Source organism: Panthera tigris, chromosome X (genome assembly GCF_018350195.1).
Source record: "Panthera tigris isolate Pti1 chromosome X, P.tigris_Pti1_mat1.1, whole genome shotgun sequence".
In the NCBI taxonomy this organism is placed as follows: Eukaryota; Metazoa; Chordata; class Mammalia; order Carnivora; family Felidae; genus Panthera; species Panthera tigris.
In genome coordinates this window covers 902,834-930,529 of record NC_056677.1, presented here as the reverse complement: position 1 = coordinate 930,529, position 27,696 = coordinate 902,834, and the positions used below count along the sequence as shown (strand labels likewise).

The following is a 27,696-nucleotide window of genomic DNA, read 5'->3' as shown; positions in this document are numbered from 1 at the left end:
AGACACGCTGCTCCACACCCTACCGCGCACAGAACGCCCCACCCCACAGGGTCATCCAGCCCCACGTGTCAGTAGTGCTGAGGCGGAGAACCCCGGACCTCACAGGAGGGACTCTATCTACCTATCGATCGGTCATCTATCGATCTTCGCCGTGGTCAGGATTCTCAACCAAGGGGCTATTCGGTGCCCGGGGAAACCCCGGCCACGTTCAGGGGAGAATTTGGGTTGTCACAACTCGGGAGGAAGGTCCCGCCATCTAGTGGAGGAAACTGGGGATGCTTCTGAGGATCGTGCAACGAATCACCCAACCCCAGAAGTCAGTACTGCTGCGGTTGGGAAGCCTCACCGCAGGAGAGACCTTGTCTGTCTGTCTGTCTGCCTGCCTACCTACCTACCTGCTTACCTGTGTATCTCTATGCGGCAGTGGTTCTCAACCGAGGGCTATTCTGCCCCCTCCAGGAGAACCCCTATCCCTGCCCCTCCACCGCCTCCCGGGACCCCGACTGCGCCTCTGCCACTTCCCAGGAAGCCCCCGTTTTACGCGCCCCAGGGGCGTTCGAGGGAGACCCCCCCATCTCCGCGCCCCTCCATCACCTCCCAGGGACTCCCATCTCCTCCTCCCCGGCCCCCAAATCCCCGGCTCCACAGGGGCCCCACGACTTCGCGCTCCCGGAGCCCGCCCGCCACCACATCCCCGCGGGCGCACCTGCTTGCGTGCGTTGGCGCGCAGGGCACACGCCGCCAGGGGACTGGACTTGGGAGGGAGGGGCGGGGCTCCGGCATGCCTGGGCGGAAGGGGAGGGATCTAGGGGTGGGGCGGGGCTCCGGCTGGTCTGGGCGGACGGGGCGGGATCTGGGTGGAGGGGCGTGGCTCCGGCGGGCCTGGGCGGACGGGGCGGGATCTGGGTGGAGGGGCGTGGCTCCGGCGGGCCTGGGCGGATGGGGCGGGATCTGGGGGGGGCGGCTCCGGCGGGCCTAGGCGGATGGGGCGGGATCTGGGGGGCGGGGCGGGGCTCCGGAGGGCCTGGGCGGATAGGGCGGGATCTGGGTGAAGGGGCGGGGATCCGGCGGGACTGGGCGGGGCCTTGGGGGGCGGGGTTCCATTAGTCCCGGAGCGTGCGGCTCGGGCATCCGGATCCGGATCTGCGCTCGCGGTCTGGGGCCGTGCGCGGGGGTGGCGGGGGTCGCGGTGCCATGGTTCTGAGCCCGGTGATCGGGAAGCTGCTGCACAAGCGCGTGGTGTTGGCCAGCGCCTCCCCGCGCCGCCGGGAGATCCTCAGCCAAGCGGTGAGCGGCCGCGCCAGGCCTGTGGCTGGGGTCTGCGCCGGGCAGGTGACCGGGTCTCCTGGGGCGGGGGGGCCTGGAGCGGGGGCCTGGGGCCGGGGACCTAGTGACCTAGGGCATGCGGCCGGGGGACCTGGGGCAGGTGGGCCTGCGGCCCGAGGTCTAGAGACCTGGAGGCCTGGTGCCTGGGGTCTTGGTAACGGGGCCTGGCAATGGGGGCTGGGTATTGGGGGGGCCTGATAGGGGCCTGGGGCCGGGGTTCTGGTGACCTGGGGTGCCGAGGAGGGGGGTCTGGTGACCGGGGCTTCTGGTTCTGGTCCTGGGGGCCTGTGTGACCAGGGACCTAGTGACCTCAGGGTCTGGGATGGGGGCGGTCATGGTAGGGAGGGGCCTGGCGCTGGGGACCTGGTTTTCCCCGGAGTCTGGTGACCCAGGGCCTGGTGCCAGGTGGTCTGGTGACCAGGGACCTGGTGACCTGAGGGTGTGGTTTGGTGACCCCGGGGGTGTCTGGTGACCAGGGCCTGGTGACCAAGGGCCAGGTAGTGAGGGGCCTGGTGACCCTGGACCCCTAGTGACAGAGGCCCTGGTGACCGGGGTGCAGTGACCAGTGACTCTGGGCTGGGAGCTGGGGTCTGCAGACTGGAGGTCTTTGGGCCATGGCGTAATGACTCAGGGTCCTAGTGACTCAGGATAGTGGGGGTCTGTGTGATCTGGGACCAGAGTCTTCAGGCCAGGTCTAGTGGCCTAGTGGCGTGCTGGCCAAGGGGGTACGGAGATAGGGGCAGGTACACAGCACAGCCCAGAGGCAGGCAGAGGCCTGGGTCGGGGAAGGTACAGAGTGAGGGGTGCTCACTGTACCTCCCGAGGAGGGTTGTGGGGGGTACAGACCAAAGGAAGGCTCACAGGGCAGTCCAGGGGACATGGGGGTGTAGGAGGTCAGCTGCAGGGGGGCCTTTAGAGAGTTAGGGTCAGGATGAGGAGAGCCACTCTGGAGCTGTGCAGGAAGGTGCCTGTGGGGTTGGAAACACCCTCTGTGTTCCAGGCCCACATTCCTGTCCCCACACGACTCTGGGGGGGTCACTCTCTACGCAAGTGGCTCCCCACTGGGGCCTGCCTTGCCCATGCACACGGGTTTGGGGACAACGGTAAAGCAGCCATCTTCCCTCACAGGTCCGCCCTTTGTGGCCCTGTGCGTGGGCGGTATGTTTTCAGCTGTTAGTGCACCCGTGGGCGTGATGTCCTGGCCTCAGTGACACTCTGGGAGCCCTTTGACCCCTCAGAGCCGGAGACCCCACCCAACTCTCCTGCTGGGCTCTGTGTGGCCGCCGAGGGTACCTGTGCCTTCAGGCGGGTCCGCCAGGGCCCCCGCCAGCCTCCGCTCTGCTTGGCTGAGCTCATCAGCAGTCAGTGACGAGGTGTGAGGGAGACACAGGGCACGTGGGGGGAGGCCGTGTTTCCTGGGAAACCTGCTCATTCTGCTCAGAGGCCTTCCCTCTTCCCACAAACCCTCCAGACCCCCTCTTCCTCCTGTTCCAGGGTCTCAGGTTTGAGGTGGTTCCGTCCAGGTTCAAAGAGAAGCTCGATAAAGCCGCCTTCGCCACCCCTTATGCTTACGCCATCGAAACAGCGAAGCAGAAGGCCTTGGAGGTGGCCTCCAGAATGCACCAGGCAAGGGGGCCCTGCTACTGCTTTCTTCCCTGTTCTCTTGGGAGGATGGGACTTTCCGGCTTTAAACTACATGTCACGGATCGGTGCCGTCTACCGTATGCAACCCCAACAGCCTACCCATGGCTCAGGGTTACTGTGTCGCATGCTGTTACAATCACTGTGGCCGTGTCCTTGATATGAGCCTCCATAATTGTCGTTAACAGAGGAGCGTCATTGACGGTAAAGAATCAATACAGGTTGCTTATTACCATATGCCAGCATGTAGCCCAGAATCACAATTAGTGTGGTGATATCATTTCCAACAAAGAATGAACACACTTTGTCTGTTTCTGTGTATTACTATGTAATATGCTATTGTAATGAACGTAACAGCATCATTTATGACACACTATTTAACAGAGCTTGTCTATGGAGCGTAGATTCTACGTTATATGCAGATACTGTTGTAATTAAAACAATAGCATCATTAACTCCTATTTTGCAACAGTATCACTTATGATACAGAACTAATGTAGATTATCCATTGCTTGGTATTAAAATAATATACTATTGCAACTAATGTGCAACTAATGTCCTATAGGGAGTGCTTTGTGCCCAGTGCCGTATAACAACCATTGGTATAAATAAAGGAGTATTGACCGATTGATTTTCAGCAGTGGAAAGGTTAATATGTTAACTTTAACCTAAGTTCAACGTTCTATACAGACTTCAGATGTGTGCGTTCAGCCCCAAGCCTGAATTTTCCACCTGGACTTATTTTATTGTCTGGAGAACTTTTTTCTCAAATCACATTGAGCAGTTCGAAAAACCAGTTTTGTCCTTTTATTTTTTAATTCAGCATAGCTTGGGGAGGACTTGGGGCCCTCACCCACCTCTCCTGCAACGGTCCCCTGCCCTGAGGGAGGCGGAGCCCATGGGACTGGACACTGAGGTTTGCAGTGCTGTCCCTCAGGTGTCGGGGAGGGAGCCGGCAGGTGCTGTCCCCATCATGTGACCACAGAGCACCTCCAGGCTACAGCTCCCCACACGTCCTGAGCCCTGCAGGGCAGGCCTCCTGGGGTCACCGTCGTGTCCTTGCTGGGGACACCGAGGACACCCACATCTTCCTTTCCGAAGTACCACCCGTCTCACCGCCAGCGCATTTGCATAAGACACACGGGTGTGATTTCCGAAGCTGAGTTTGCATTTCTTCCAGAAAGACCTCCGGGCCCCCGACGTCGTCATCGGAGCCGACACCATCGTGGTGAGTCCCCCTGGGGGCCCTTTTCTGGCCTCCAGTCTGGTTGGTGTGCCCTCGGTGACTGAAGTCAAGGTGTGGACATCGCGGCTTCCACAGATCCGGCTTGGGGACAGTGAGCGCCCCCCGCCCTGGTTCTCTTGCAGACGATCGGGGGGCTGATTCTGGAGAAGCCAGCGGACAAGCAAGACGCATACAGGATGCTCTCCAGGTGGGTCCCGGACTGTCCTCCTCGGAAGCAGCCTTGCCTCCGATACAGCCTGGGGCGGGGTCAGGACCTTGGGCGGGGTCAAGGTCTGAGGTGGGGTCAGCTCCTCTGTTGTGGGTCCCAGGGCAGGGTTAGGGCCCAGGGTGGGGTCTGCCGTCTCCGCCTGGGGCAGGGTTAGGTCCCAGCCAGGTACCTGGGTCGCACCCTGGGTGGGGTCCCTGGGTAGGGTCCGTGCTGGGCCTTCCCGGCCACTCTTTTGGGTGAGATCAGAGGACGCAGCCTCGCACTTAATGCGGTGCTCACGCCCCCTAGGGGGACAGGGTCTCGGGGCACACGGGTAGGCGGACAGGCGCGCAGGGGGACAGGCGAGCAGGTTGATAGTCCGCGCAGGTGCGCAGGTGGGCAGGTGGGCAGGGGCACAGGCAGGGAGGCGCACAGACTGGAAGGCGGGCAGGCGGGCTGGTTGATAGTCGAGGCAGGTGGACAGGCGTGCGGGCGGGCAGGTGCGCAGGCGCACAGGCGGGGAGGCGGGCAGGTGCGCAGGCGCTCAGGCTGGGAGGCGCGCAGACAGGAAGGCGGGCCGGCGCGCAGGCGCACAGCGGGCCGGCAGGCAGAGTCCCTCCGTGCCGAGCACCGCCCCCCACGCATGTGAGCGTGTCTCCGCACCTGGGCCCTGCCTTGTCCGTGGGCTGGCATCCCCGTGCCGCAGGGACGCGCACAGACCCTCCGAAGAGCGGGTGGCAGGGAACATGCTGTCCCACACGCTCCCCGTGGACACACTGCATGTGGGTCGTCCGTTGCAGGTTGAACGGGAAGGAGCACAGCGTGTTCACGGGCGTCGCCATCATCCACTGCTGCAGCGAAGGTACCTGCTGCCTCCCCAGGCCCCGCGCCACCGCGGGAGGAGCCGGGCGTCCTGCCGCCCCGGGCCCTCTATGTCCCGCCGTGAGGGCCCTCCCCTCCCTCCTGCCTGCCAAAGTCGGGGCTGCTTCAGGCCTCGGTTCGCTTCTCGCTGAGCACCTGTGAGAGGCGGGGTGCCCCGACCAGCACGAGCCACACAGGTGCCACCTTTAGTCCAGAAGGGGGAGGGCCTTGGCTGTGCAACCTGAAATCCTAGGAACACGGGGGCGCCTGGGGGGGGGCTCAGTCGGTTCAGCGTCCGACTCCGGCTCAGGTCATGATCTCGCTGTCCGTGAGTTCGAGCCCCGCGTCGGGCTCTGTGCCGACAGCTCAGGGCCTGGATCCCGCTTAGGATTCTATGTCTCCCTCTCTCTGCCCCTCCCCCTGCTCGTGCTCTGTGTCTCTCTCGCGAATAAATAAACATCAGAACAAATCTGTTTTAAGCACCAAAATGCTGAGGACCTGCTTGGCAGAAGGTGCCCGCTGGGCTGTGCCTGGCACGTTTCTCACCTCCTACCGAGGCACGGAGGCCACCCCGAAGTTCAGTTCCCTACAGGGACACCTGAGCCCCCCACCGGCCTGGGTCTCCTTCCCTGATCTTGTAGCTTTCTTTTCCCTGCTGTTCACCGTTCCCGCCTCTCCACTAGCTGTTCCTGCCCGAGTTGTGTATCCCCAGGCCCGGGGCGGATTTTCCGCAGGTGCCCGACCGTGTGCCCGCCCCGTGCCCTGACCTGCCCCGCCCTTCTGTGTTGCAGACGGCCAGCTGGACACGGACGTGTGCGAGTTCCACGAGGAGACCACGGTGAAGTTCTCGGAGCTGTCCGAGGACCTTCTGTGGGAGTACATCGACAGCGGGGAGCCCATGTGAGTGCACACGGGGTCTCACGGGACGCTGATCCCGGCACGGCGGCTGCAGCCTCCGACCGGACCCCCTCCCGGAGGCCCCAGCTCGTCACAGCGTCCCCTTGGGGGTTAGAGCTCACCCTACGAATTCTGGGGGGACACAGACATCCAGTCCACGGTGGTGCGCTTGCCGTCCTGATGTACCGTGGGGGCTGGGCCCAGGAGTGCGAGCAGGGCTGGCTGAGGAGGCGACCTGCCCGGTTCCAGGGCAGTGGATGAGGAAACAACTCACAGTGGGAGAAACAGTCAGGCCCTTCGCCCTGTGCTGCCGCCATGGGACTGGGAGGCCACACAGGTTAACACGCCTGCTCCCCCGACACCCCGGAACGGGGCCGGGCCAGGGACAGGTGCATGCATGCAGGTGGGGGGGGCGGTCTCATCGCTGGGGGCGCCCAGAACCAAAACCTTGTGTCCTTTTGGGAGCCTGGGGTCCGGGAGGCAGAGGAGGGAGGGTCGGATGGAAACCACGACGTGCCAAGTCGGGGTCCAGGAAAGGGTCTTTGAAGGCCCATCCTCTGTCCCTAAGGAGGGGTCCACAGAGGCTCCTGGGCCAGCGGTGCAGATGTGGACAAGAGCACGGCCGGGGTCGGGGTACTCCCTGCGCTCCCCCCCCCCCCGGGACTACCGCGCAGCCCTCGCATTCCGACTTCTCCGTGTCTCCCTCCCGCCCCGGTCTGCCTCCTTCCGCCCCACGCAGGGACAAGGCCGGCGGCTACGGGATCCAGGCCCTGGGCGGCATGCTGGTGGAGTACGTCCGTGGGGACTTCCTCAATGTCGTGGGCTTCCCGCTGAACCACTTCTGCAAGAAGCTGGTGGAGCTGTACTGCCCGCCCCACCGCGAGGACGTGCAGCGGGTCAAGCACGACTCCATCCCCGCCGTGGACACCTTCGAGATCGCGAGCGAGGCTGCTCAGGGGGACGAGGGCTGCGGCCCCAGCAGGGCAGGGGTTGACGGTCACACCGGACAGGCTCCTGCTGGCCCCCAGGGCCCAGACACGAATGGGCTGGTGGAGAACCCGCCCCCCTTCCCGTCCGACCTTCTAGACCTCATAGACGGCTTTAAAGCATCCAAGGTACTGGTCTGAGTGTCCTGGGCAGGCAGTGCTGAAGGACGTTACCCTGACTGCTTAAAACCCAGGGTGTGTCCTCTCCCAGCTCTGGAGACCACAGTCTGAGATCCAGGAGGGGCAGGGCCGCTGAGACCCAGGAGGGGCAGGACCACTGAGATCCAGGCAGCCCAGGGCCACTGAGATCTGGGCAGGGCAGGGCCGCTGAGATCCGGGCAGGGCAGGGCCTCTGAGATCCGGGCAGGGCAGGGCCACTGACATCCAGGCAGGGCAGGGCCACTGACATCCAGGCAGGGAAGGGCCACTGAGATCCAGGTGGGACAGGACACTGAAATCCAGGAGGGGCAGGGCTGTTGAGATCCAGGCAGGGGAGGGCCACTAAGACCCAGGCAGGGCAGGGCTACTGAGATCCAGGAGGGGCAGGGCCACTGAGATCCAGGCAGGGCAGGGCCACTGAGATCCACGAGGGGCAGGGCCACTGAGATCCAGGAGGGGCAGGGCCACTGAGATCCAGGTGGGGCAGGACCACTGAGATCCAGGCAGGGCAGGGCCACTGAGATCCACGAGGGGCAGGGCTACTGAGATCCAGAAGGGGCAGGGCCACTGAGATCCAGAAGGGGCAGGGCCACTGAGATCCACGAGGGGCAGGGCCACTGAGATCCAGGAGGGGCAGGACCACTGAGATCCAGGCAGGGCAAGGCCACTGAGATCCAGGCAGGGGAGGGCCACTGAGATCCAGGAGGGGCAGGGCCACTGAGATCCGGGCAGGGCAGGGCCACTGAGATCTGGGCAGGGCAGGGCCGCTGAGATCCGGGCAGGGCAAGGCCTCTGAGATCCAGGCAGGGAAGGGCCACTGAGATCCAGGTGGGACAGGACACTGAAATCCAGGAGGGGCAGGGCCGTTGAGATCCAGGCAGGGGAGGGCCACTAAGACCCAGGCAGGGCAGGGCTACTGAGATCCAGGCAGGGCAGGTCCGCTGAAACCCAGGAAGGGCAACGCCTCTGAGATCCAGGCAGGGTAGGGCTGCTGAGATCCAGGCAGGGCAAGAGCACTGAGACCCCGTTGGGCGGGACCCCTGAGGTCTAGGCAGGGCTACTGAGATCCAGGCGTGGCAGTGCTGCCTCCAGAGGCTCCAGGGGACGGTCCTTCCTGACTTGCAGCTTCTGGGCTACCGATGTCCCTGGACCGCTGGTCACGTCCTTCCCGTCTCCGCCTTCCCGTGGCTTCTCCTGTGTGTCTGTGTGTCCTCCTCTGTCTCTTTCAAGGACACCTGCCGTTTTCCTAGGGCCACCCTGATCCAGGATGGGCTCATCCCACATCCTTCACTTACTCACGTTTGCAGAGACCTTGCTTGTATCCAAATTAGGTCCCCTTCCCAGGTTCTAGGGTTCAGACTTCAGCATATCTGTTGGGGCCCCTATTCAGCCCATTGCAGTGTCCCCAGCTGGTTTTCTGCCTTCAGTCAATGGCTTGACACAGAGCTGGTGACTTCTGGGTCCGAGAGTGTGTGACCTGACCTGCCGGTCTGCTCGTCCTGCCTGGAATGTGGGACTTGTGCTCGGGGCTGTGAGGGCAGAGGCCTGTGTCCCTCTGGGACGCGGTGTCTGGGGTGTTGGAAGGTGAGCTTCACAGGACCCCACCTGGGGCCGGCGGTGCACCCCCGACCGACCTCCCCCAGCCCGGGAGACGAGCCCAGGTGCTGGGCCACCCCCCAGGCCGGGTGGGAGGTCTCCCCCTGCCCGGAGGGATCTGTGGGTTCCTCCCGCTGTGGCCTTGGGATCCGAGGCAGCTGGCCCAGCCGGAGAGTGTCCCAGGCGGGGTGGGAACCCGCGGGCCGGCTGGGTGCGTAGCCGCGGCCTCTGTTTCCTTCCTGCGTGCGCGGTCACATGCCGCCCGAGAAACAGCCGGCTGCCCGTGCCCGCCGGGCCAGCGCAGGGGGGCAGAAGCCTGCCCGGCCATCCTGCACCGTATCTGCTGAGGACGGGGCCGGCCACGGCCATCCCTGCGCTCCCGTGGGCTCCCGCGCACACCCGCCTGGCTGTGCCCTTCGTCTCCGCAACCCCTCGCTGCCCCACGTGGCCGGCCCTGCCAGCGGCTTCCGAGGACAGCCCTGCATGGGCTGGGCGGGGCTCCACGTCTGGAGGAGAGGTGGGGATGTGGGTGTGGGACTGGGGACCGCCCCTCCCCGCTCCAGCCCCGGCCACGCCCCTGTGACGGCCTCGCCAGGAGAGAAGTTCTGGGGTCAGGAGGGAGAGGTGGTTCTGGTGTGCTGTGCCCAAAATACCTAAGTCCCCGGGGAATAACCATGCGCACGGTGTCCCCACGTGGTGCAGCTGTGCCGAGGTCCCGGCACCTACCTGTGTCCCTCTGGGGTCTGTCCACCCAGCCACCTACCTCCGCTCGTAGCCTCGCAGCGTCCCTCACCGATTACCTGTCCACCTGTGTAGCTGTCTTCAGACTGTCTGCCAACTATTTATGTGTCTGCCTACCTCTCACCTATCTGCCTGATCTAACATCTACCCGTTTGTCCGTCTACCCACCTACCCGTGTTTCCTTCTGCGTACCTGTTCCATTGCTCTCGCAGAAAGGTCTGCCGGCGGTCAGCTGACCCAGCCACGGGGCCGTAGGGACTCAGGGAGCACGTGTCACGTTGCTAGTGCATCGTGAGGGTTCTAGAAACAAGCCAGCATCGTCGGGCCCTTCATGCAATGGCGTCACTTGTCGAAGAAGGTTTCTGCGTGGCCAGGTGGGGGTACAGGTGATGGGGGGTGAGACCCCTGTCTGTCAACAGAAGGCCCCACACGCCTGATGGAGACGAAGAACGGCAGTGTTCTGAGTTCTGAGGCAGTGCCTTGGCTTTCACACTTAAATGTTCTGAGTTCTGAGGCCTTTGGAAGAGCAGACACGCCCCACACGCGAAGAAGGTTTTTGCATTACCCACGTGAGCATGGGTCCTGAGCTGCATAGACCCTCTGCTCCTGAGGACAGGCATGTTTGTCTCCAAATCCAGCCACGTCCTGAGGTCCTGGGATGTAGGGCTTCAACAGATCGATCTTGGGGGGAACACAGTTCAGCCCCACATACGAACACGTTGGATTTTCTCCCATGGGACAGTTTTTCTCCTTGATATTCACTGATGTGCTTTTGTCTTGTGCGAGCCCGGTACCAGCTGGAGCCTGCATGCACTGTTCTCTGGAGAAGAAGCTTCCATGCACAAGTTGAACAGTTTTGATAGCTGTGGCCTCCCACTTTTGGGTCTGTGGGAGCGAAGGGCACTGCACAAGTCCCGTCGTAAGTCTCGCTGTTGTTGTTTTTAACGGACAGGCTCTGTTCACGGCTTGCAAACTGAAGGTGTTTGATGTCCTGAAAGAGGAAGGCCCCCTGAAGGCGGTGGATGTTGCACGCAAACTTAACGCCTCTGTGTGTGGAACTGGACGGCTCCTGGATGTCTGCGTGGCCCTGGGATTACTGGAGAAGACAGACACAGGTAAGGGGACATGCGAAGTGTCCTGATGAGAATCTTTGCAGCTGGAAGGAAGTCATCCAGTGAAGGTGGCTTCTGGACCAGGGCAGGGAAGGCCCGACCATCTATCCTTGTGCCCTCAGAACGTGGCTTTTCAGCGACGGTAAGAAGTACAGGATGAGGGAAAGGAAACACACAACTGTGTGTGTGGGTATGTGTCTTTCAGAAGAGTGGTTTTTAAAAAAATCTGTATTTATCTGACAGAGAGAGAGAGAGAGAGAGCGCACAAGCAGGGGAGGGACAGAGACAGAGGGAGTGAGAAAATCCCAAACAGGTTCCGCACTGTATCCACAGAGCCAACACAGGGTTCAATGTCATGAACCATGGGATCGTGACCTAAGCTGAAATCAAGAGTTGGGCTCTTGTTTGTGTTTTTTAATGTTTGTTTATTTTTGACACACAGAGAGACAGAGTGAGAGCAAGGCAGGGGCAGAGAGAGGGAGACACAGAATCCGAAGCAGGCTCCAGGCTCTGACCTGTCAGCACAGAGCCTGATGCGGGGCTTGAACTCACGAACCCTGAGATCATGACCTGAGCCAAAGTCGGATGCTTAACTGAGTGAGCCACCCAGGCGTCCTCTTTTTTTTTTTTAATTTTTTTTTATAATGTTTATTTTGAGGAAGAGAGAGAGTGAGAGCAGGAGAGGGACAGAGACAGAGGGGGACACACAATCGGAAGCAGGCTCCAGACTCTGAGCTGTCAGCACAGAGTCTGATGCGGGGCTCGAACCCACGGACCAAGAGATCATGAGATCGTGACTGAGCTGAAGTCAGACGCTTAAGCGACTGACCCACCCAGGTGCCCATAGGAGAGTGACGTTTTCTTGGGCTCTGGTCTCAAAGAAGCTGTATCAGTCAGGGTTCAGCAGAGAAACAGAGCGAGTGGATTATATATGTGTACAGCATGGGTACGTGTTTGTTTTTACTTGTTTAGACAAATACGTGGGTACGTAGATACAGATTGGTAGTAGATGTGATAACAACTAGCTAGGTAGACAGATGATAGGAGATTTGGATCGACAGACAGATGGATGCATGGATGGATGGAAGGAAAAAAGGAAAAATGGATGGATACGTAAGTGAGTAGATGGATGCAAGACGATATGGAAGGATGGAAGGAAGGGATGGATGGATGCACAGATGGATGGTGGGTGTTGGGTGGATGGATGGGTATGTAGGTGGGTAGATGGAAAGATTGATGGATGGAAGCATAGATGAATGAAAAGGTGGATGGATGGATGGTATGTGGGTAGATGGATGGAAGGATGGATGGAAAGATTGATGGGTAGAAGGATGGATGAATGAAAAGGTGGGTGGGTGGATGGATGGATGGATGGGTGGGTGGGTTGGTAGGTAGGTAGGTAGATGGATGGAAGGATGGATGGGTGAAGGATGGATGAATGAAAAGGTGGGTGGGTGGATGGATGGATGGGTAGGTGGGTGGATGGATGGATAGATGGATGGTAGGTAGGTAGATGGATACAAGGATGGATGGAAAGACTGATGGGTGAAGGATGGATGAATGAAAAGGTGGGTGGGTGGGTGGATGGATGGATGGGTGGGTGGGTTGGTAGGTAGGTAGGTAGATGGATGGAAGGATGGACGGAAAGATTGATGGGTGAAGGATGGATGAATGAAAAGGTGGGTAGGGGGGTGGGTGGATGGATAGATGGATGGATGGGTAGGTGGGTGGATGGATGGATAGATGGATGGTAGGTAGGTAGATGGATGCAAGGATGGATGGAAAGACTGATGGGTGAAGGATGGATGAATGAAAAGGTGGGTGGGTGGGTGGATGGATGGATGGGTGGGTGGGTTGGTAGGTAGGTAGGTAGATGGATGGAAGGATGGACGGAAAGATTGATGGGTGAAGGATGGATGAATGAAAAGGTGGGTAGGGGGGGTGGGTGGATGGATAGATGGATGGATGGGTAGGTGGGTGGATGGATGGATAGATGGATGGTAGGTAGGTAGATGGATGCAAGGATGGATGGAAAGACTGATGGGTGAAGGATGGATGAATGAAAAGGTGGGTGGGTGGGTGGATGGATGGATGGGTGGGTGGGTTGGTAGGTAGGTAGGTAGATGGATGGAAGGATGGATGGAAAGATTGATGGGTGAAGGATGGATGAATGAAAAGGTGGGTAGGGGGGTGGGTGGATGGATAGATGGATGGATGGATGGGTGGGTGGATGGATGCATGGATGGATGGGTAGGTAGGTAGATGGATGCAAGGATGGATGGAAAGACTGATGGGTGAAGGATGGATGAATGAAAAGGTGGGTGGGTGGGTGGATGGATGGATGGGTGGGTGGGTTGGTAGGTAGGTAGGTAGATGGATGGAAGGATGGACGGAAAGATTGATGGGTGAAGGATGGATGAATGAAAAGGTGGGTAGGGGGGTGGGTGGATGGATAGATGGATGGATGGGTAGGTGGGTGGATGGATGGATAGATGGATGGTAGGTAGGTAGATGGATACAAGGATGGATGGAAAGACTGATGGGTGAAGGATGGATGAATGAAAAGGTGGGTGGGTGGGTGGATGGATGGATGGGTGGGTGGGTTGGTAGGTAGGTAGGTAGATGGATGGAAGGATGGACGGAAAGATTGATGGGTGAAGGATGGATGAATGAAAAGGTGGGTAGGGGGGTGGGTGGATGGATGCATGGATGGATGGGTAGGTAGGTAGATGGATGCAAGGATGGATGGAAAGACTGATGGGTGAAGGATGGATGAATGAAAAGGTGGGTGGGTGGGTGGATGGATGGATGGATGGATGGTTAGGTGGGTGGATGGATGGATGGATGGATGGGTAGGTGGATGGATGGATGGATCAATGGATGGATGGATGGTTAGGTGGGTGGATGGATGGTGGATGGATGGATGGATGGATGGATGGATGGGTAGGTAGGTAGATGGATGGAAGGATGGACGGAAAGATTGATGGGTGAAGGTTGGATGAATGAAAAGGTGGGTAGGGGGGTGGGTGGATGGATAGATGGATGGATGGATGGATGGTTAGGTGGGTGGATGGATGGTGGATGGATGGATGGATGGATGGATGGGTGGGTGGGTGGGTGGATGCATGGATGGATGGGTAGGTAGGTAGATGGATGGAAGGATGGATGGAAAGATTGATGGGTGAAGGTTGGATGAATGAAAAGGTGGGTAGGTGGGTGGGTGGATGGATCGATGGATGGATGGATGGACAGATAGATAGGTGGGTGGATGGATAGATGGATGGATGGGTAGGTAGGTAGGTGGATGGATGGATGGGTGGGTAGATAGGTGGATGGATGGATGGATGGATGGATGGATGGATGGATGGATGGATGGTAGGTGGGTGGGTGGATGGTTAGATGGATGGATGGATGGATGAATATAGGGGAATGATGGATGGATGGGTGGATGGATAGGGAGGTAGATGGATGGATGGATGGGTAGATAGGTGGATGGATGGATGGATAGATAGGTGGATGGATGGATGGATGGTGGGTGGGTGGGTGGGTGGATGGTTGGATGGATGGATGGATGGATGGGTAAGTAGATAGATGGACGGATGATAGATGTATGGATGACAATGTGTTTCCTGAAACAGCGTTGTGGCACTTGGTCTCAGAGCAGAGGGTCCTATGGATGGTCCCTGAGCAGCTTGGGAGTGGCAGGGGGTGAAGGACCCCAGGGCAGGAGAGGCCGCTTTGCTTCTGTGACCAGGAGGAAAGTGGGGTGCTGGCCCAGGCCCCAGAAGCTGCCCTCGGTACAAAAGGCGTAGAAATCTGTGGTTAAGATTTGGAGCCTGGGAAGCAGAACTCTCCCCCAGCCAGACCACTGTAATGATCTCGTCTATGATGACCGAGCATCCAGAAAGCTCCAGCATCCAGACTTTTAATCACTTAGGAGCTTCTCCCACATTTTGGCCCACGCCTCGCACGGTTCTGCGGGAGAACCCCGGGAACAGTTCTCCCGTGTGCGCGTGGGACGTGTGTCCTCTTCCAAAGGCGAAGAACTAAGAACGTTTAAGTGTTAAAGGGTGGGATGTGCCGTTATCTCGGAGGATCCCTGGGGCCTCCCGCTCACAGATGGGGGTCTCAGCCACCATCAGCTGCCTGCACCCCCAGCCTGTGTTCTCTAGATGCAGGGTGGGGGGCCACGTCCTGCAGACAGATGGCTCGGGCGAGACAGGAGGGGCCCCACACCAGTGCCGGCTCTCCAGAGAACTAGAACCCACGGGATCTACAGCTGGTGGTGTATCTCAGGGCAGTGGCTCATTCGGTGGCGGGGCTGTGGCACCTGAAATGTGTAGGGCAGGCCGGCCGGCCGCCTGGGAAATCAGTACATGCTGGTCCTCAGGTCTTGAGGCAGAATTGCTTCTTTGTCAGCGAAATCTCATCACTGCTTTTAACGCCGCCCACTGATTAGATGGGGCCCACCCACATTGCTGAAGGTCACCTCCCTTACTTCAAGTCCGCTGCTTCTAGACATCAAACCACACCTTCGAAACCCCGTCTCTTTGGGTTACCCGTGAGTCGGTATCGGCACCGGTCTGGGCTGTGTCCCCGCGGGGGCGCCCCCTGAGCGTGCGTCGTGCCCCGCTCAGGTGGGTGAGGTTGGCGCCAGCCCCCAGGACGCCAGGCCGTGGCTGCCCACGTGGGAGGTGCGCCGGGGCGTCCGCTAGAGCCCGCATGACGCCCCTCTCGTGTCAGGTTACGGTAACACGCAGCTGGCAAGCCGGCACCTGGCTTCGGAGGGCGCGTGTTCTCTCCACGGCTTCGTCGCGTACAACGATGAGCACGCCTGGACCGTGTTCACAGACCTGGAGTCTGCGGTGCGACAGGGACCCCGCGCGGCTGCGGGGAGGCCGGCGGAGGACCCGTCTCAGGTAGCGAACATCAGGACGCGTGTGTGCACACCGCGCGTGCTCCACAGAAGCACCCACGGGCACGGATCCGCGCTCTGGCCGCCGGGCTGACCGGGCCGTCTTGCAAACCCGCTGACCGTTGGCCGTCGCGACAGCAGGATCACGTGGGGGTGGGGGGGGTGGGGGTACGGGCAGCCGGCGTGGGTGGGAGGCCTGGCGGGGGCGTGGCGCGGGGGCCGGCCAGGTGCCGTGGGCCTGCGGGGTGCGGACGGGAATCTCGCAGGAAGGGCCCAGCAGGTGGCACGGAATGAAGGCACCGCGTTTCCCGCGTGGGGTTCCATCGCACGGACCCTGTCGCTCGAGCTCGGTCTGCAGAGTCTTCCTGCTGTCCCCCCCTCCTTCCCCTTTCCCTTTGGGGAACCTTTGGGAGTTGACGTTAAAGCTGCGTGTGTCTGCAGGGCAGGGCCCGGTGGGTGCTTTGGGGTGGGCGCGGCCATCCGCCGCCTGCGTCCCTGGCAGCCTTTGCTCAGGGCAGAGCGCAGGTAGGGCTCCGGGTCGGGCTCCCCGCGCGATGCAGGAACGGGTCCGCCAGAGCACGGGGCCTGCATCAGGGCCGGGCGGCAGGGACCCAGACGGGCTGTCCCCGTCGCTTGGGCTCACAAGGCTGGAGGCTTACAAACAGCGCGCAGTTACTCCCCACGGTTCCGGAGGTGAAATCCATCCGAGTCAAGGCACCTGCAGATTCGGGGTCCGGACACCCCTGCTTCCCGCCTCCCATCCGGCTGTCGTTTCGGGGTGGGAGGGGCCGGGGGTCTCTGCAGCCTAGTCCATAAGGGCACGAATCCCCCACGGGGGTCCACCGTCATGACCCGGTGACCCGCCCCACCCAGAGCCCCCCCCCCCCCCACTCCTGAGACCGTCCCCTTGGGGGTTGGGGTTTCACATAGGAAATTGGGGGCCAGTGGGGGGAGGACACAAACGTTGTGTCTCTGACGAAGACCGAGACACGCAAAGACGGAGACCCAGAGAGACCCGCACTCCTGGAGACAGAGAGAGACTGGGCGGGAGGGACAGAGAAGCCACACGGGGCCCCACGGGGTGGGGGGTGGGGGGGGCTGGGGGAGGGGCCAGTGTCTCTGTAAACAGTCAGCCTGTCACCAGCGAGTGCGGCGACGGCTGCAGGGGCCAGCGGGGGACCCGACCCCTTCCCTTCTCCTGCTTCGTGTCCATCCAGACCTTGCGCGGGGCTGGTGGCGGCCTCCGGGGTGACGGTCCCCATTCACTGGCTTCAGACGGGGAGATGCAGGCGTCTGTTAGGTCCCGCACATCCCAGGGGAGCTGACAGCCTGAAGGACCAGCCCCTTCTCTGGGCTGTACTCAGCCCTGCCGCCCCGGACCGCCCTACTCAGCTCGGCCCCGCCCCTCCCCTGCACCCCCTGCTCAGCTCTGCCCACCGGGCTCCGCCCCACTCTGGTTCTTTCTGCCCCACAAGATCCCCCCCACGCAGCCCGGCCCGGCCTGGCCCCACCAAACCCCGCCCCGCCCTGCACCCCCCCACCAAACACCCTCCACGCCAGGCCCTGCCCATCCCCCCAGGCCCCTTCCTGGGTCAGCTCTGCCCCATGAGATCCACTCCCCATCACTCCCCTCTGGCTTCGCCCCCAACCCCCTACCTGCCAGGCCCTGCACCCCCCCCCCATCAAACCCCCTCCCTGCCGGACTCTGTCCCCCAAACTCCCTCCCAGCTGGGCCCTCCATCCCGAATGCCCTCCCCGCCCAGCTCTGCGCCCCGAACCCCTGCCAGCCAGGCTCAGACCCCCTGTCCCCCGAAGGCCCTGCCCCCCAAGCCCCTCCCACACAGGCCTTGTGCCCAACCCCCCCCCCCAACAGCCGGGCCCTACACCCCGAATCCCCTCCCCACCCGGCTCTGACCCCCCAGACCCACCTCCTCCGCAGGCTCTGACCCCCGAATCCCCTCCATCGCAGGCTCTGACCCCTAAACCCCCTCTCCCGCAGGCCCTGCCGCCTGAACCCCCTCCCTTGCAGGCTCTGATCCCCCCTCTCCCCCACAGGCCCTGTACCCCCAACCCCCTGCCCGACAGGCTCTGACCCTCTCCCCCCTCCCCTGTAGGCCCTGCCCCCCTGCCCCCGCAGGCTCTGACCCCTGGCCCCCTCCCCTGCAGGCCCTGCCCCCACAACCCCCTGCCCTGCAGGCTCTGACCTCCTCCCCCCTCCCCTGCAGCCCTGCAGGCCCTATTCCTCCCCCCCCCCCCACGCCCTTCCCTGTGGAGCTCCCTACCCTCAGAACCCCCGGGTGGGACCACAGCCAGTGCGCAGGCTCCCCTGGGCCCCCGTGTGGGTCTCCTCAAACCCCGTTCTGTTTCAGAGCAGGGACCGGAGGCTGCGTTTCATGCGAGCCATGCACGGCCTCACCCAGCTGACAGCTCGCCAGGTGGCCACGGCCTTCGACCTGTCCCGATTCACCTCTGCCTGTGACCTAGGAGGTGAGTACCACGCCCCGACCCCCGCCAGGCATCGGGTGCATTTCTTGCGTTAGGTCGTGGCCACCTCATCTGCTGAGAAGACGTCCAAAGCCGGTTTACGGCTTTACAAGCATAAGGCCAGGAATTTGGCTGTGGCGGGTGCCGGGACTTGGATGGACATCCCCAAGTCCAAGGAGGCCCTAGGGGTGGGTCCTAGAGGTTATGGGGCCCTTTCTGCTGGCTACCGATTTGGGGGAGAGGATTGCAGAGCCATCTGACCCCGTCTTGTTGGGTCTAATTATGCCCATATACCTGCCACCCTATTCCAACTCGCTCCTTACCCCAGGGCAGCAGACGTGAGCTGATGCCTGCCCAAGGGGTACAGTGGGATTAGGGGTCCCAGGGGGAGCCCAGAGCTGCTGGCTTTCATTTCCCTGCCACCTGCACACCGTTCCTCCTGGTGGCCCAGAGTGGCTGCTGTGGCGCCAGCCATGTCGTCCACATTCCGGCAGCGGAAAAGAGACGATAAGAGTGTGGCTTCCTCCCTTCCCAGCTGGGCTCTGATGCTCCCTCTGTGCGTCTGTGCCCCCCCCCCCCACCCCGCCCCGCCCCCACTGATGTGCGCTGGGCCAGCAAGGTCCCAAGGGCTGCGTGAGACCTCAGAGATCTCTGCCCGCCGCTGGCTTCCGTTCCCAGACCGGGCCTCCAGCCGTGTTCTCAGACGTCATTCTGGTTTTGCCAAGGGGCCATCTTGGAGACCCGCCAGGGGTGTGGTGCGCTGGGCGGGTCAGGTGACCCTGTGTGTGTGTGTTTGCATCCCCGCAGGCTGCACAGGTGCCCTGGCCCGAGAGCTGGCCCGGGAGTACCCGCGTCTGAAGGTGACCGTGTTTGACCTCCCGGAGGTCATCGAGCACGTGTCGAGTTTTCACCCCGAGGGCCGGCAGCCAGAGCGCCTCCGCTTCGTGCCAGGTAAACGCAGCTTTCTCTGCGCTCTGGGTCGGCGTTGGGCCAACCGCGTTCGCCTCTGCACAGCGTGGGTGTGCGTGCGGGGCCTGCGCCTGTCTGTGCGCGTGTACCTGCGTTTGCACGTGTGTCTGAGGGTGTCGGGTCTGTGCGCGTGTATCTGTGTTTGCACGTGTGTGTATCTGCGTGTGATATCTGTGTGTGCGTGTAGACAGGTCTCTGTGTGCACACACGTGTGTGTCTGCACTCGTGAGAGCAGTGGGGCTGTGGCGCTGGAAGCAGTCAGGGTGCAGGCGGGGGGGGCGCGAGGGCGCAAGTGGGGGGGGGGCGTGCAAGCGGGCAGGCAGGGGCGTGCGAGAGAGCAGGCGCGGCGGGCGCGAGGGCATGAGCGGGGGCGTGCGAGGGGGCACGGTCAGGGGGGGCGTGCAAGGGGGCAGGCGGGGGGGCCACAAGTGGGGGGGCGTGCAAGGGCGCAGGCGGGGTGCGTGCGAGGGTGCAGGTGGGGGGGGCGCAGGAGTGTAGGCTGGGGGGCACGAGGGCACAGGTGGGGGCGTGCGAGGGGGCAGGCGGGGGGGGGGCGTGAGGGCACAAGTGGGGGCGTGCCGGGGGCACGGTCGGAGGGGCGTGCGAGGGCGTAGGCAGGGGCAGGCGGGGGGTGGGGGGGCCGCGAGGGCGCAAGTGGGGGGGTGCGAGGGGGGGCGCGAGGGCACAGGCGGGAGCGTGCGAGGGGGCACGGTCAGGGGGGCGTGCAAAGGGGCAGGCGGGGGGGCGCAAGTGGGGGGGTGTGCAAGGGGGCGGGGGGAGTGCGAGGCGGCACGGTCGGGGGGGCGTGCAAGGGGGCAGGCAGGGGGGCGCAAGTGGGGTGGCGTGCAAGGGGGCAGGAGGGGGCGGTGCAAGGGGTCAGGCGCGGGGGGCGCGAGGGCGCAGGCGGGGGGGGGGCGAGGGCGCAAGGGGGCAGGCGGGGAGTGCAAGGGGGGGTGCGAGGGCATGAGCGGGGGCGTGCGAGGGGGCAGGCGGGGGGCGCAAGTGCGGGGGCGTGCAACGGTGCAGGAGGGGGGCGCGAGGGCCAGGCAGGGGGCGTGCGAGGGTGCAGGTGGGGGGGCGCAGGAGTGTAGGCTGGGGCGTGCGAGGGCGCAGGTGGGGGGGGGGGGGGGCGGCACAAGGGCGCAAGTGGGGGCGTGCCAGGGGGCACAGTCGGAGGGGCGTACGAGGGCGTAGGCGGGGGCAGGCGGGGGGGGCGCGAGGGCACAAGTGGGGGGGGTGCGAGGGGGCAGGGAGTGCGAGGGGGGCTCGAGGGCGCAAGCAGGGGGGCGTGAGGGCACGGGCGGGGACATGCTAGGGGGCACGATGGAGGGGGACGGGCAGGGGGGGCGCGAGGGCGCAAGTGGGGGGGCGTGCAAGGGGGCAGGAGGGGGGGTGCGAGGGCGCAGGTGGGCGTCCACAGGTTCCACGACCAACCAAGGGCACGAAGGGAAGTCACCCAAGAGCTGGCGCCGGAAAGCCTGGAGTCAGACGTGGTGGAGAACTTCCAGGGGCAGCTGTGAAGGCGGGAGCCGACCCGGCACTCGCGACCGCCGTGGCCCGGCCCGGGGGCCGACGCGCCATGGGACCGGGGTTAGGACTGGACCGTGTTGGGGTTGGGGACATGGCATTTCTCGGAGCGGGGCGGGAGCGGCGCGGCCCTGTGTTCGCGTCATGGAGCGCCAGCCCTGGTGTCCCCGACTCCCGACGTCTCCCGTTCCAACCAGGTGACTTTTTCAAGGACGACCTCCCGGACGCACAGCTGTACGTCCTTTCCAGAATTCTCCACGACTGGGCGGACGACAGAGTGCACGAGCTACTGAGCCGGGTGTCCCGCAGCTGCAAGCCAGGTGAGACCCCTCCCGCTGCGCGTCCTCCCTCCGCTTGCAGAGAGGGAAAGGGAGGGTTTTACCGACAGCCAGGCGCCCCTGCGCCCCCGCGCGCACTCTGCCGGCCCCCTGCGGACGTGCAGGAGGCGCCAGGAGGGCGGCCGCAGCTTTGGGACCTCCTCACCCGAGTCTCCCCGTCCTGGCCCCAGGAAGTGCCGGCATCTGTGTTCTCAGGCTCGGAGGTTTGCCGGACGCCGCAGCCTGTGTCCCAGGGGGCCTGGAGCAGGGCATACCCAACCCCCACCCGGGGGCCCCTTCCCAGGCCTCCGAGGTCCCAGTGGCGCAAAGCGCAGCTCGTATTCCCGTGCCCCGAGCGCCTGGTGACGTGCGAGACACTTCTGTTACCTCCCCGTGCGGTTAGGGAACACGAAACAGCAGTTCACTTTTCAGTTTGCCAGAAACAACCGTCATTTTCGGTCTCATATTTTGCACAAAGAGCGAAGCAAGGGTCAAGTGTAATTGTGTAGGTTGGGACTCCCCAAATCTGCAGGCAGCCAGAGACCTGGGACTAGTCCCAACACTGGCTGGAGGCAGAATTCCCTCCTCCGGGGGGACGGCGGTGTGTTTTCTCTTGAGGCCTTCAACTGATTAGACGAGGCCCACCCACGCCACGGAGGGCCAGCTGTTTTGCCCCAGGTCGCACATTTAGATGATAATCTCATCCAAAAGGCAGCTTCACAGGACCACGCGGAATGATGCCCAACGATGATCTGGGCCCTGCAGCCCCGCCTCAATGACTCGTAACATGAGCCATGGCCCCACTGCCCCCATACCCAGCCCCTCCCCTGGAGGGCGCCGATGCCCTGCAGACCCGGGAAGCCCGTCTCTGCTTATGCTGGGGACCCAGGGACGAGCGTGTGTGGAAATGCAGTCACACACCAGTGACTGGCTCCAGAAGCACCCAGAGTCCCTCAAGAGCAGCCTGGCCGTGTGATAAATTCGCGGGAAACCTATTTGCACAGATGCCCACATTCCTGGGTCACGTCTGTGGACGCGGAAAAGTCCCACAGACGTTTGTGGACTCCATGCGCCTGACGCCCACCCCTGCCATTCTGAGGAGGCTCCTGGAGACGATCTGGGGGGAAGGAGAGACAGACGGCCTGGAATTGGTTACCAGAGCTGCTCGGCCGCGGGACAAGGTGGGGGCCCCAGGTGACGGCCCGGGCGGGGACGGGGGAGGGGTGGGGACAGGCCCCGGGGGGCCGCACACTGAGAGACGGGGGCCCAGATGAGTTATGTCACGCGTCCCAGGGTTTGGAAACAGTATCGCAACGTGTTGGCGAATCTACCCGAGCGTTTGGGAACACATTAGGAGAGCTGCAGAGGAAATGAAGCAACTTCTTATGAAATGAGGAAATGTCTGTGCCGAAGAAGACAACAGAGCTAAGGCATCCTTGTCGGTCCCTGTAGCAGCAGGATCGGAGTCCCTTCCCACCCCCCGAATTCACATCCGCTGGGAACACGCGAACAGGAAGTCATTCGGAAACGGGGTGTCTGCAGATGGGAGTAAGGGAAGGATCTGAGAAGAGCCCATCCTGGAGGAGGGGGGCCCTGAATCCAATGGCAGGTGTCCTTGTAAGAGACGGAAGGCGACACACGGACACCGAGGAGAAGCCACGTGAAGGCAGAGGCAGAGACGGGAGGGACGCGGCCACAAGCCCAAGGACGCCTGGAGCCCCAGAAGCTGGAAAAGACAGGAAGGACCCTCCCCTGGAGCCTCTGGAGGGGGCACAGCCCTGCCTGGATCTCAGCGGCCCTGCCCTGCCTGGATCTCAGTGGCCCTCCCCTGCCTGGATCTCAGCGGCCCTGCCCTGCCTGGGTCTCAGCGGTCCTGACCCTCCTGGATCTCAGCAGCCCTGCCCTGCCTGGATCTCAGCTGTCTTGTCCTTCCTGGATCTCCGTGGTCCTGCCACCCCTGGGTCTCAGTGGCCCTGCCCTGCCTGGATCTAAGTGGTCCTGTCCCTCCTGGATCTCAGTGGTCCTGTCCCACCTGGGTTTCAGTGGTCCTGCCTGGACCTCCGCGGTCCTGCCTAGATCTCAGTGGCCCTGCCCCCCCTGGATGTCAGTGGCCCTTCCCTGCATGGATTTCAGCGGTCCTGACCTGCCTGGATCTCAGTGGTCCTGCCCGTCCTGGATGTCAGTGGCCCTGCCCTGCCTGGATCTCAGTGGTCCTGCCCTGCCTGGATTTCAGTGGTCCTGCCCCCCCTGGATGTCAGTGGCCCTTCCCTGCATGGATTTCAGCGGTCCTGACCTGCCTGGATCTCAGTGGTCCTGCCCGTCCTGGATGTCAGTGGCCCTGCCCTGCCTGGATCTCAGTGGTCCTGCCCTGCCTGGATTTCAGTGGTCCTGCCCCTCCTGGATGTCAGTGGCCCTGCCCTGCCTGGATCTCAGGGGCCCTGCCCCTCCTGGATCTCGGTGGTCCTGCCCCTCCCGGATGTCAGTGGCCCTGCCCTGCCTGGATCTCAGTGGTCCTGCCCCTCCTGGGTCTCAGAGTTGTGACTTGCATGGCTGAGGAGAGAGTAAATGACTGGTCTGTGGTCATTTGTTACCACAGCCTCAGGACAGACTCACTGGCATGGAGAGGCAGAAATTTACAGCTCACACGGACAGTCAGGCTGCTGAGCAGGAGGATGTGTCCCTGGAGGGCGCGTCTGTGCCTGTTTAGTCCCCGCTGCATTCCCAGGGCCTGGAACAGAGCCCGCAGGGAATAAGTGCTCACAAAGCAGCAACACTGTATCATCCGCTGGAGAGGAGGCGGGGTTGGGGAATGAGCGCTGAGTCCTCAGCTCCCTCAGGAGACAGCGTGGAGGCAGTTAAGCTGCTCCTCGGTTTATTCTGTGCAGGGTTGGCGGGGGGAGGTGGGGAGGGTGCAGGGGTCCTCCGACCCTCTCCCCTGCTGGCTGGAGCCGCTCCGTAAATATTCAGGTCCTTGCAACATAGGGGCTGCAGGAAAGAGCTCAAAGTGCCTGGTTTTGTGTGTGTGTGTGTGTGTGTGTGTGTGTGTGTGTGTGTGTGTGTGTGTTTAATGTTTATTTACTTTTGAGACAGAGAATGCGAGTGGGTTGGGGCAGCGAGAGAGGGAGACACAGAATCCAAAGCAGGCTCTGGGCTCCCAGCCTCAGCACAGAGCCCCACGCGGGGCTCAAACTCACGAGCCCGCGAGATCGTGACCTGAGCCCTCGAGATCGTGACCTGAGCCCTCGAGATCGTGACCTGAGCCGAAGTGGGACGCTACACGGAGCCACCCAGGCGCCCCTCCCAGCGCCCAGTGCTAACATTCAGTCTTTCGGAGCCGGGCCATTGAACCGCATGCATATGTTACTTTGAAAAACCCAGATTGTTACGATACCGAGGGAGCAAACGCCCGGATCCCACGTCGGCCAAGTGCGTACAACCAACAGCAGAAGACGCAGCGGAAGCCAGCCACGTGTGTCACTGCTGTGTCCCTGTCTCCTGTGTCCCTTTTCTGCGGACCCCCCTTTGACAAAATCGGCAGGGGCCTCTGGTGGCTCAGGCAGCGTAGCGTCCGACTCCTGGTTTCGGCTCAGGTTCACGAGATCGAGCCCCGGGTGGGGCCCTGTGCTGACGCTGAGGGGCCTGCTTGGGATTCCTCGTCTCCCTCCGCCTCTGCCCCTCCCCGCTAAAATAAATAAACTTTTTAAAATTAAAAAAAAAAAAAACACAGAAAAGGAGCAAACATATACAAGTTTCCTCCCGGCCTCTTTTGATCGAGGGTGCTGTTTGCTTGGCCTGGTTTCTCCGTCATGAACGCTTTTGAAAACAAGTAGACGCCCAGACAGACGCGTCCACGGCCGTGCACATGCGCGTACACACGCACCCACTTTGTGCTTCAAGCCCCGCTCTCGTGCGGTCATCACCCAGAGTTCCCGGAGCCAGGCAGCCCGCTTGGGGCATTCCCAGAGTGAATGCGCGCTGCCTGATGGCATCCTGCGTGCTGCACCCCCAGCCCCGGACTGGTTTCCCCCACGCGCTGAATCTGTGTCCCTGTGCACCGGGCACCCTCCCCCCACACCCCCAGGCTGGGCCCTGAGACTGCCGGCTGCTCCCCTGCCCGTCTGCCTGTGTTCCCCTCTCTCCCTCCGTGTCTCTGTCTGTCTCTGCCCTTCTCCGCTTCCACGGTGCGCGCCGGCCTCGGCCTCCCCACGGGCCTGGCGCGCGCGCGGTCGCCTCGCCCTCCCCGCGGCCTGGCGCGCGCCGTCCTTGGCCTCCGCTGCCCTCGGCCTCCCCGAAGGTAGTTCCGAGCGCCCATCGTCGCTGAATCTTGCCCACGACTCCCTCTGGCTCTGTTGTCCGCAGGCGGTGGCCTCCTGGTGGTTGAAACGGCCCTGGACGAGCGGCGAGCGGCCCGGGCCAGCCTGCCGGCGGCCTTGAACGCGCTGGTGCAGGCCCAGGGCAGGGAGCGCAGCCTGGCCGAGTACCGCAGCCTGCTGGGGCAGCATGGGTTCCGGGACGTGCAGGTGGCGCAGGCGGGGGACAGGCTGGACGTGGTTCTGGGCACCAGAGCGTCGTCGGCGCCCTGAGGCTGCCAGCGCGTGACGCTCTCCCAGGAGGCTGATGGGGGGGGGGGGGGTGGTGAGGAGGCTGGAATTTGGATTTGGGCGTCAGGTGCAACATTTACTCGGATCAGCTTGTGTAACCAGACGGATTAAACCAGCAAAACGCACTTGCTCTGAGCTCCTTTGTGGGTCCCGGTCGCGTGGGCAGGAGGGCCGTGCCCTCAGGCGCTCATCTGAGGCCCCGGCCACTTGGCTGCAGACTCCCTCCCCCCCCCCCGCCCCCCCCACTTCCTGGCCTCTGGAAAGGCCTGCAGTCCCCCAGGGGCGCGGTGGAAGGGCCCCTCCGGCTCCCGCTCCGGGACTGCGCGTGTTCCTCGTTCACGCCTGTTCTCCATGTGTTTCTGCACGTGACTTACAGCAGGTCGACCCTGGGGCACCCCGTGTCCCGCGCTCTCTGCCCGGATGCTGGAGGGGATCCTGTGGCGCCCCGTGTCCCGCGCTCTCTGCCCGGATGCTGGGGGGGATCCTGGGGAGCCCCGTGTCCCGCGCTCTCTGCCCGGATGCTGGAGTGGATCCTGTGGCGCCCCGTGTCCCGCGCTCTCTGCCCGGATGCTGGGGGGGATCCTGGGGAGCCCCGTGTCCCTCGCTCTCTGCCCGGATGCTGGGGGGGATCCTGGGGCGCCCCGTGTCCCGCGCTCTCTGCCCGGATGCTGGAGGGGATCCTGTGGCGCCCCGTGTCCCGCGCTCTCTGCCCGGATGCTGGGGGGGATCCTGGGGAGCCCCGTGTCCCGCGCTCTCTGCCCGGATGCTGGGGGGGATCCTGGGGAGCCCCGTGTCCCGCGCTCTCTGCCCGGATGCTGGGGGGGATCCTGGGGCGTCCTCTCTCCTACCCTCTCTGCCCAGATGCTGAGCCGCAGGGCCGCTTCCGTCCACAAAAAGCATCAGAAGTCGTGTCTAGGGAGCTGGTGGTTCACACGGCGGTTTAACAGGTCGAGAGGCCTGCTGGCCACCTGTGTCCCCAAGCGACCTATTTCCCGCTCGAGTCTGCTGGGTATTTCGCTAATTTCTCTCGTCGTCAGGCCATCGTATGATGATTACAAAAACATATACGGACACCTTCATTGATTTATTTACTTATCTTGAATGTTTATTTTTGGGAGAGAGAGAGAGAGAGAGAGAGAGAGAGAGAGCCAGCAGGGGAGGGGCAGAGGTAGAGAGAGAGCATCCCAAGCAGGCCCCGCAGTGAGCCCCACGCGGGACTCGAACTCACCAGCCTGAGACCATGACCTGAACCCAAGTCCGAGGCTCAAAGGACTGAGCCCCCCAGGCGCTGATGGGAGTCATTTCGCTCACACTTTCCACCTACAAGCCACTGTACGTAACTCATAAAAATACACAATTACACGCAAATTAGTTTCCCCTGTGTACAAATGTGTTTTATATAAATAAGATACATTGTGTGTGTTTTATAGAATTCTGTAGCTATGCATACTTATAATGTATATACTACATGTTGTGGATTATAATTCTAGATTTCCACACAGACATTAATTCTTTTTTCTCTAATTTTCTTAAATTTTGTATTTATTTTTGAGAGAGACACACACACACACAGAGTGTGATCGAGGGAGGAGGAGACACAGAATCGGAAGCGGGCTCCAGACTCTGAGCTGTCAGCGCGGAGCCTGATGCAAGGGTTGAACTCAGGAACCATGAGATCTTGACTTGAGCCGAAGTCGGACGCTGAACTGAGCCCCCCAGACTATCCCAATGTTTTGTTTTTTTTTTTTAATCAGAAGTCGTGTGTCTGTGGGAGGCTGGGATGGAAAAAGGAATGAAAGGCTGATCCGAGGGGAGGGGCGGTGCTGTCCAGTGGGTCCCCCGTCTCCTGCCTCCTCCCCACCCCCCTCCATGTAAGAACACAGGTGAAGGGCTCCAGCCTCCTTCATGCCCCAGTGCCGCTGTCTGTGGGACGACCTGACCCGCAGTAAAACAGCACTGCTCCTGCCCTGGGTCCCCTCCCCCACCCCCCACCCCTGGCTGGTGCTCAGCAGCCTGGAGGGACACACCCGCCTCGTGCCAGCCCCAGCCGGGCAGAGCCGCGTGACGCTGACCCGGTCACCTTGGCCCGCCCGTCTGCCTCCCCGCCCCCCCCCCCCACCCCCATCCTGGA

At 62.3% G+C, this 27,696-nt stretch overlaps 1 protein-coding gene across 4 annotated transcripts; it reads left to right on the top strand.

The window, feature by feature from the left end:
- Window positions 1–1,120: 1,120 nt before the first annotated feature.
- ASMTL (acetylserotonin O-methyltransferase like) lies at window positions 1,121–25,586 on the top strand. Of its 4 annotated transcripts, none has more exons than XM_042973846.1 (13): window positions 1,121–1,332; window positions 2,821–2,952; window positions 4,148–4,195; window positions 4,336–4,400; window positions 5,201–5,262; window positions 6,053–6,161; window positions 6,898–7,273; window positions 10,593–10,755; window positions 15,496–15,671; window positions 18,037–18,154; window positions 18,959–19,102; window positions 20,845–20,967; window positions 25,324–25,586. In XM_042973846.1, exons 1-13 carry the CDS (start codon window positions 1,195–1,197, stop codon window positions 25,545–25,547), a joined length of 1,878 nt encoding a protein of 625 aa, XP_042829780.1. In that variant the 5' UTR covers window positions 1,121–1,194; the 3' UTR covers window positions 25,548–25,586. The 4 variants fall into 4 exon arrangements, with proteins under 4 accessions (XP_042829780.1, XP_042829781.1, XP_042829782.1 ...); XM_042973847.1 differs by having other exon boundaries at window positions 1,121–1,287; window positions 25,324–25,584; XM_042973848.1 differs by lacking the exon at window positions 25,324–25,586 and adding an exon at window positions 21,676–22,720.
- The last annotated feature ends 2,110 nt before the right edge of the window (window positions 25,587–27,696 follow it).

Coding starts and splice junctions, on each gene's coding strand:
- ASMTL (XM_042973846.1), top strand. CDS start 1,195: ATGGTTCTGAGCCCGGTGATCGGGAAGCTGCTGCACAAGCGCGTGGTG. Junction 7,274..10,592: donor ACGGCTTTAAAGCATCCAAG/GTACTGGTCTGA, acceptor TTTAACGGACAG/GCTCTGTTCACGGCTTGCAA. Junction 10,756..15,495: donor ACTGGAGAAGACAGACACAG/GTAAGGGGACAT, acceptor CTCTCGTGTCAG/GTTACGGTAACACGCAGCTG.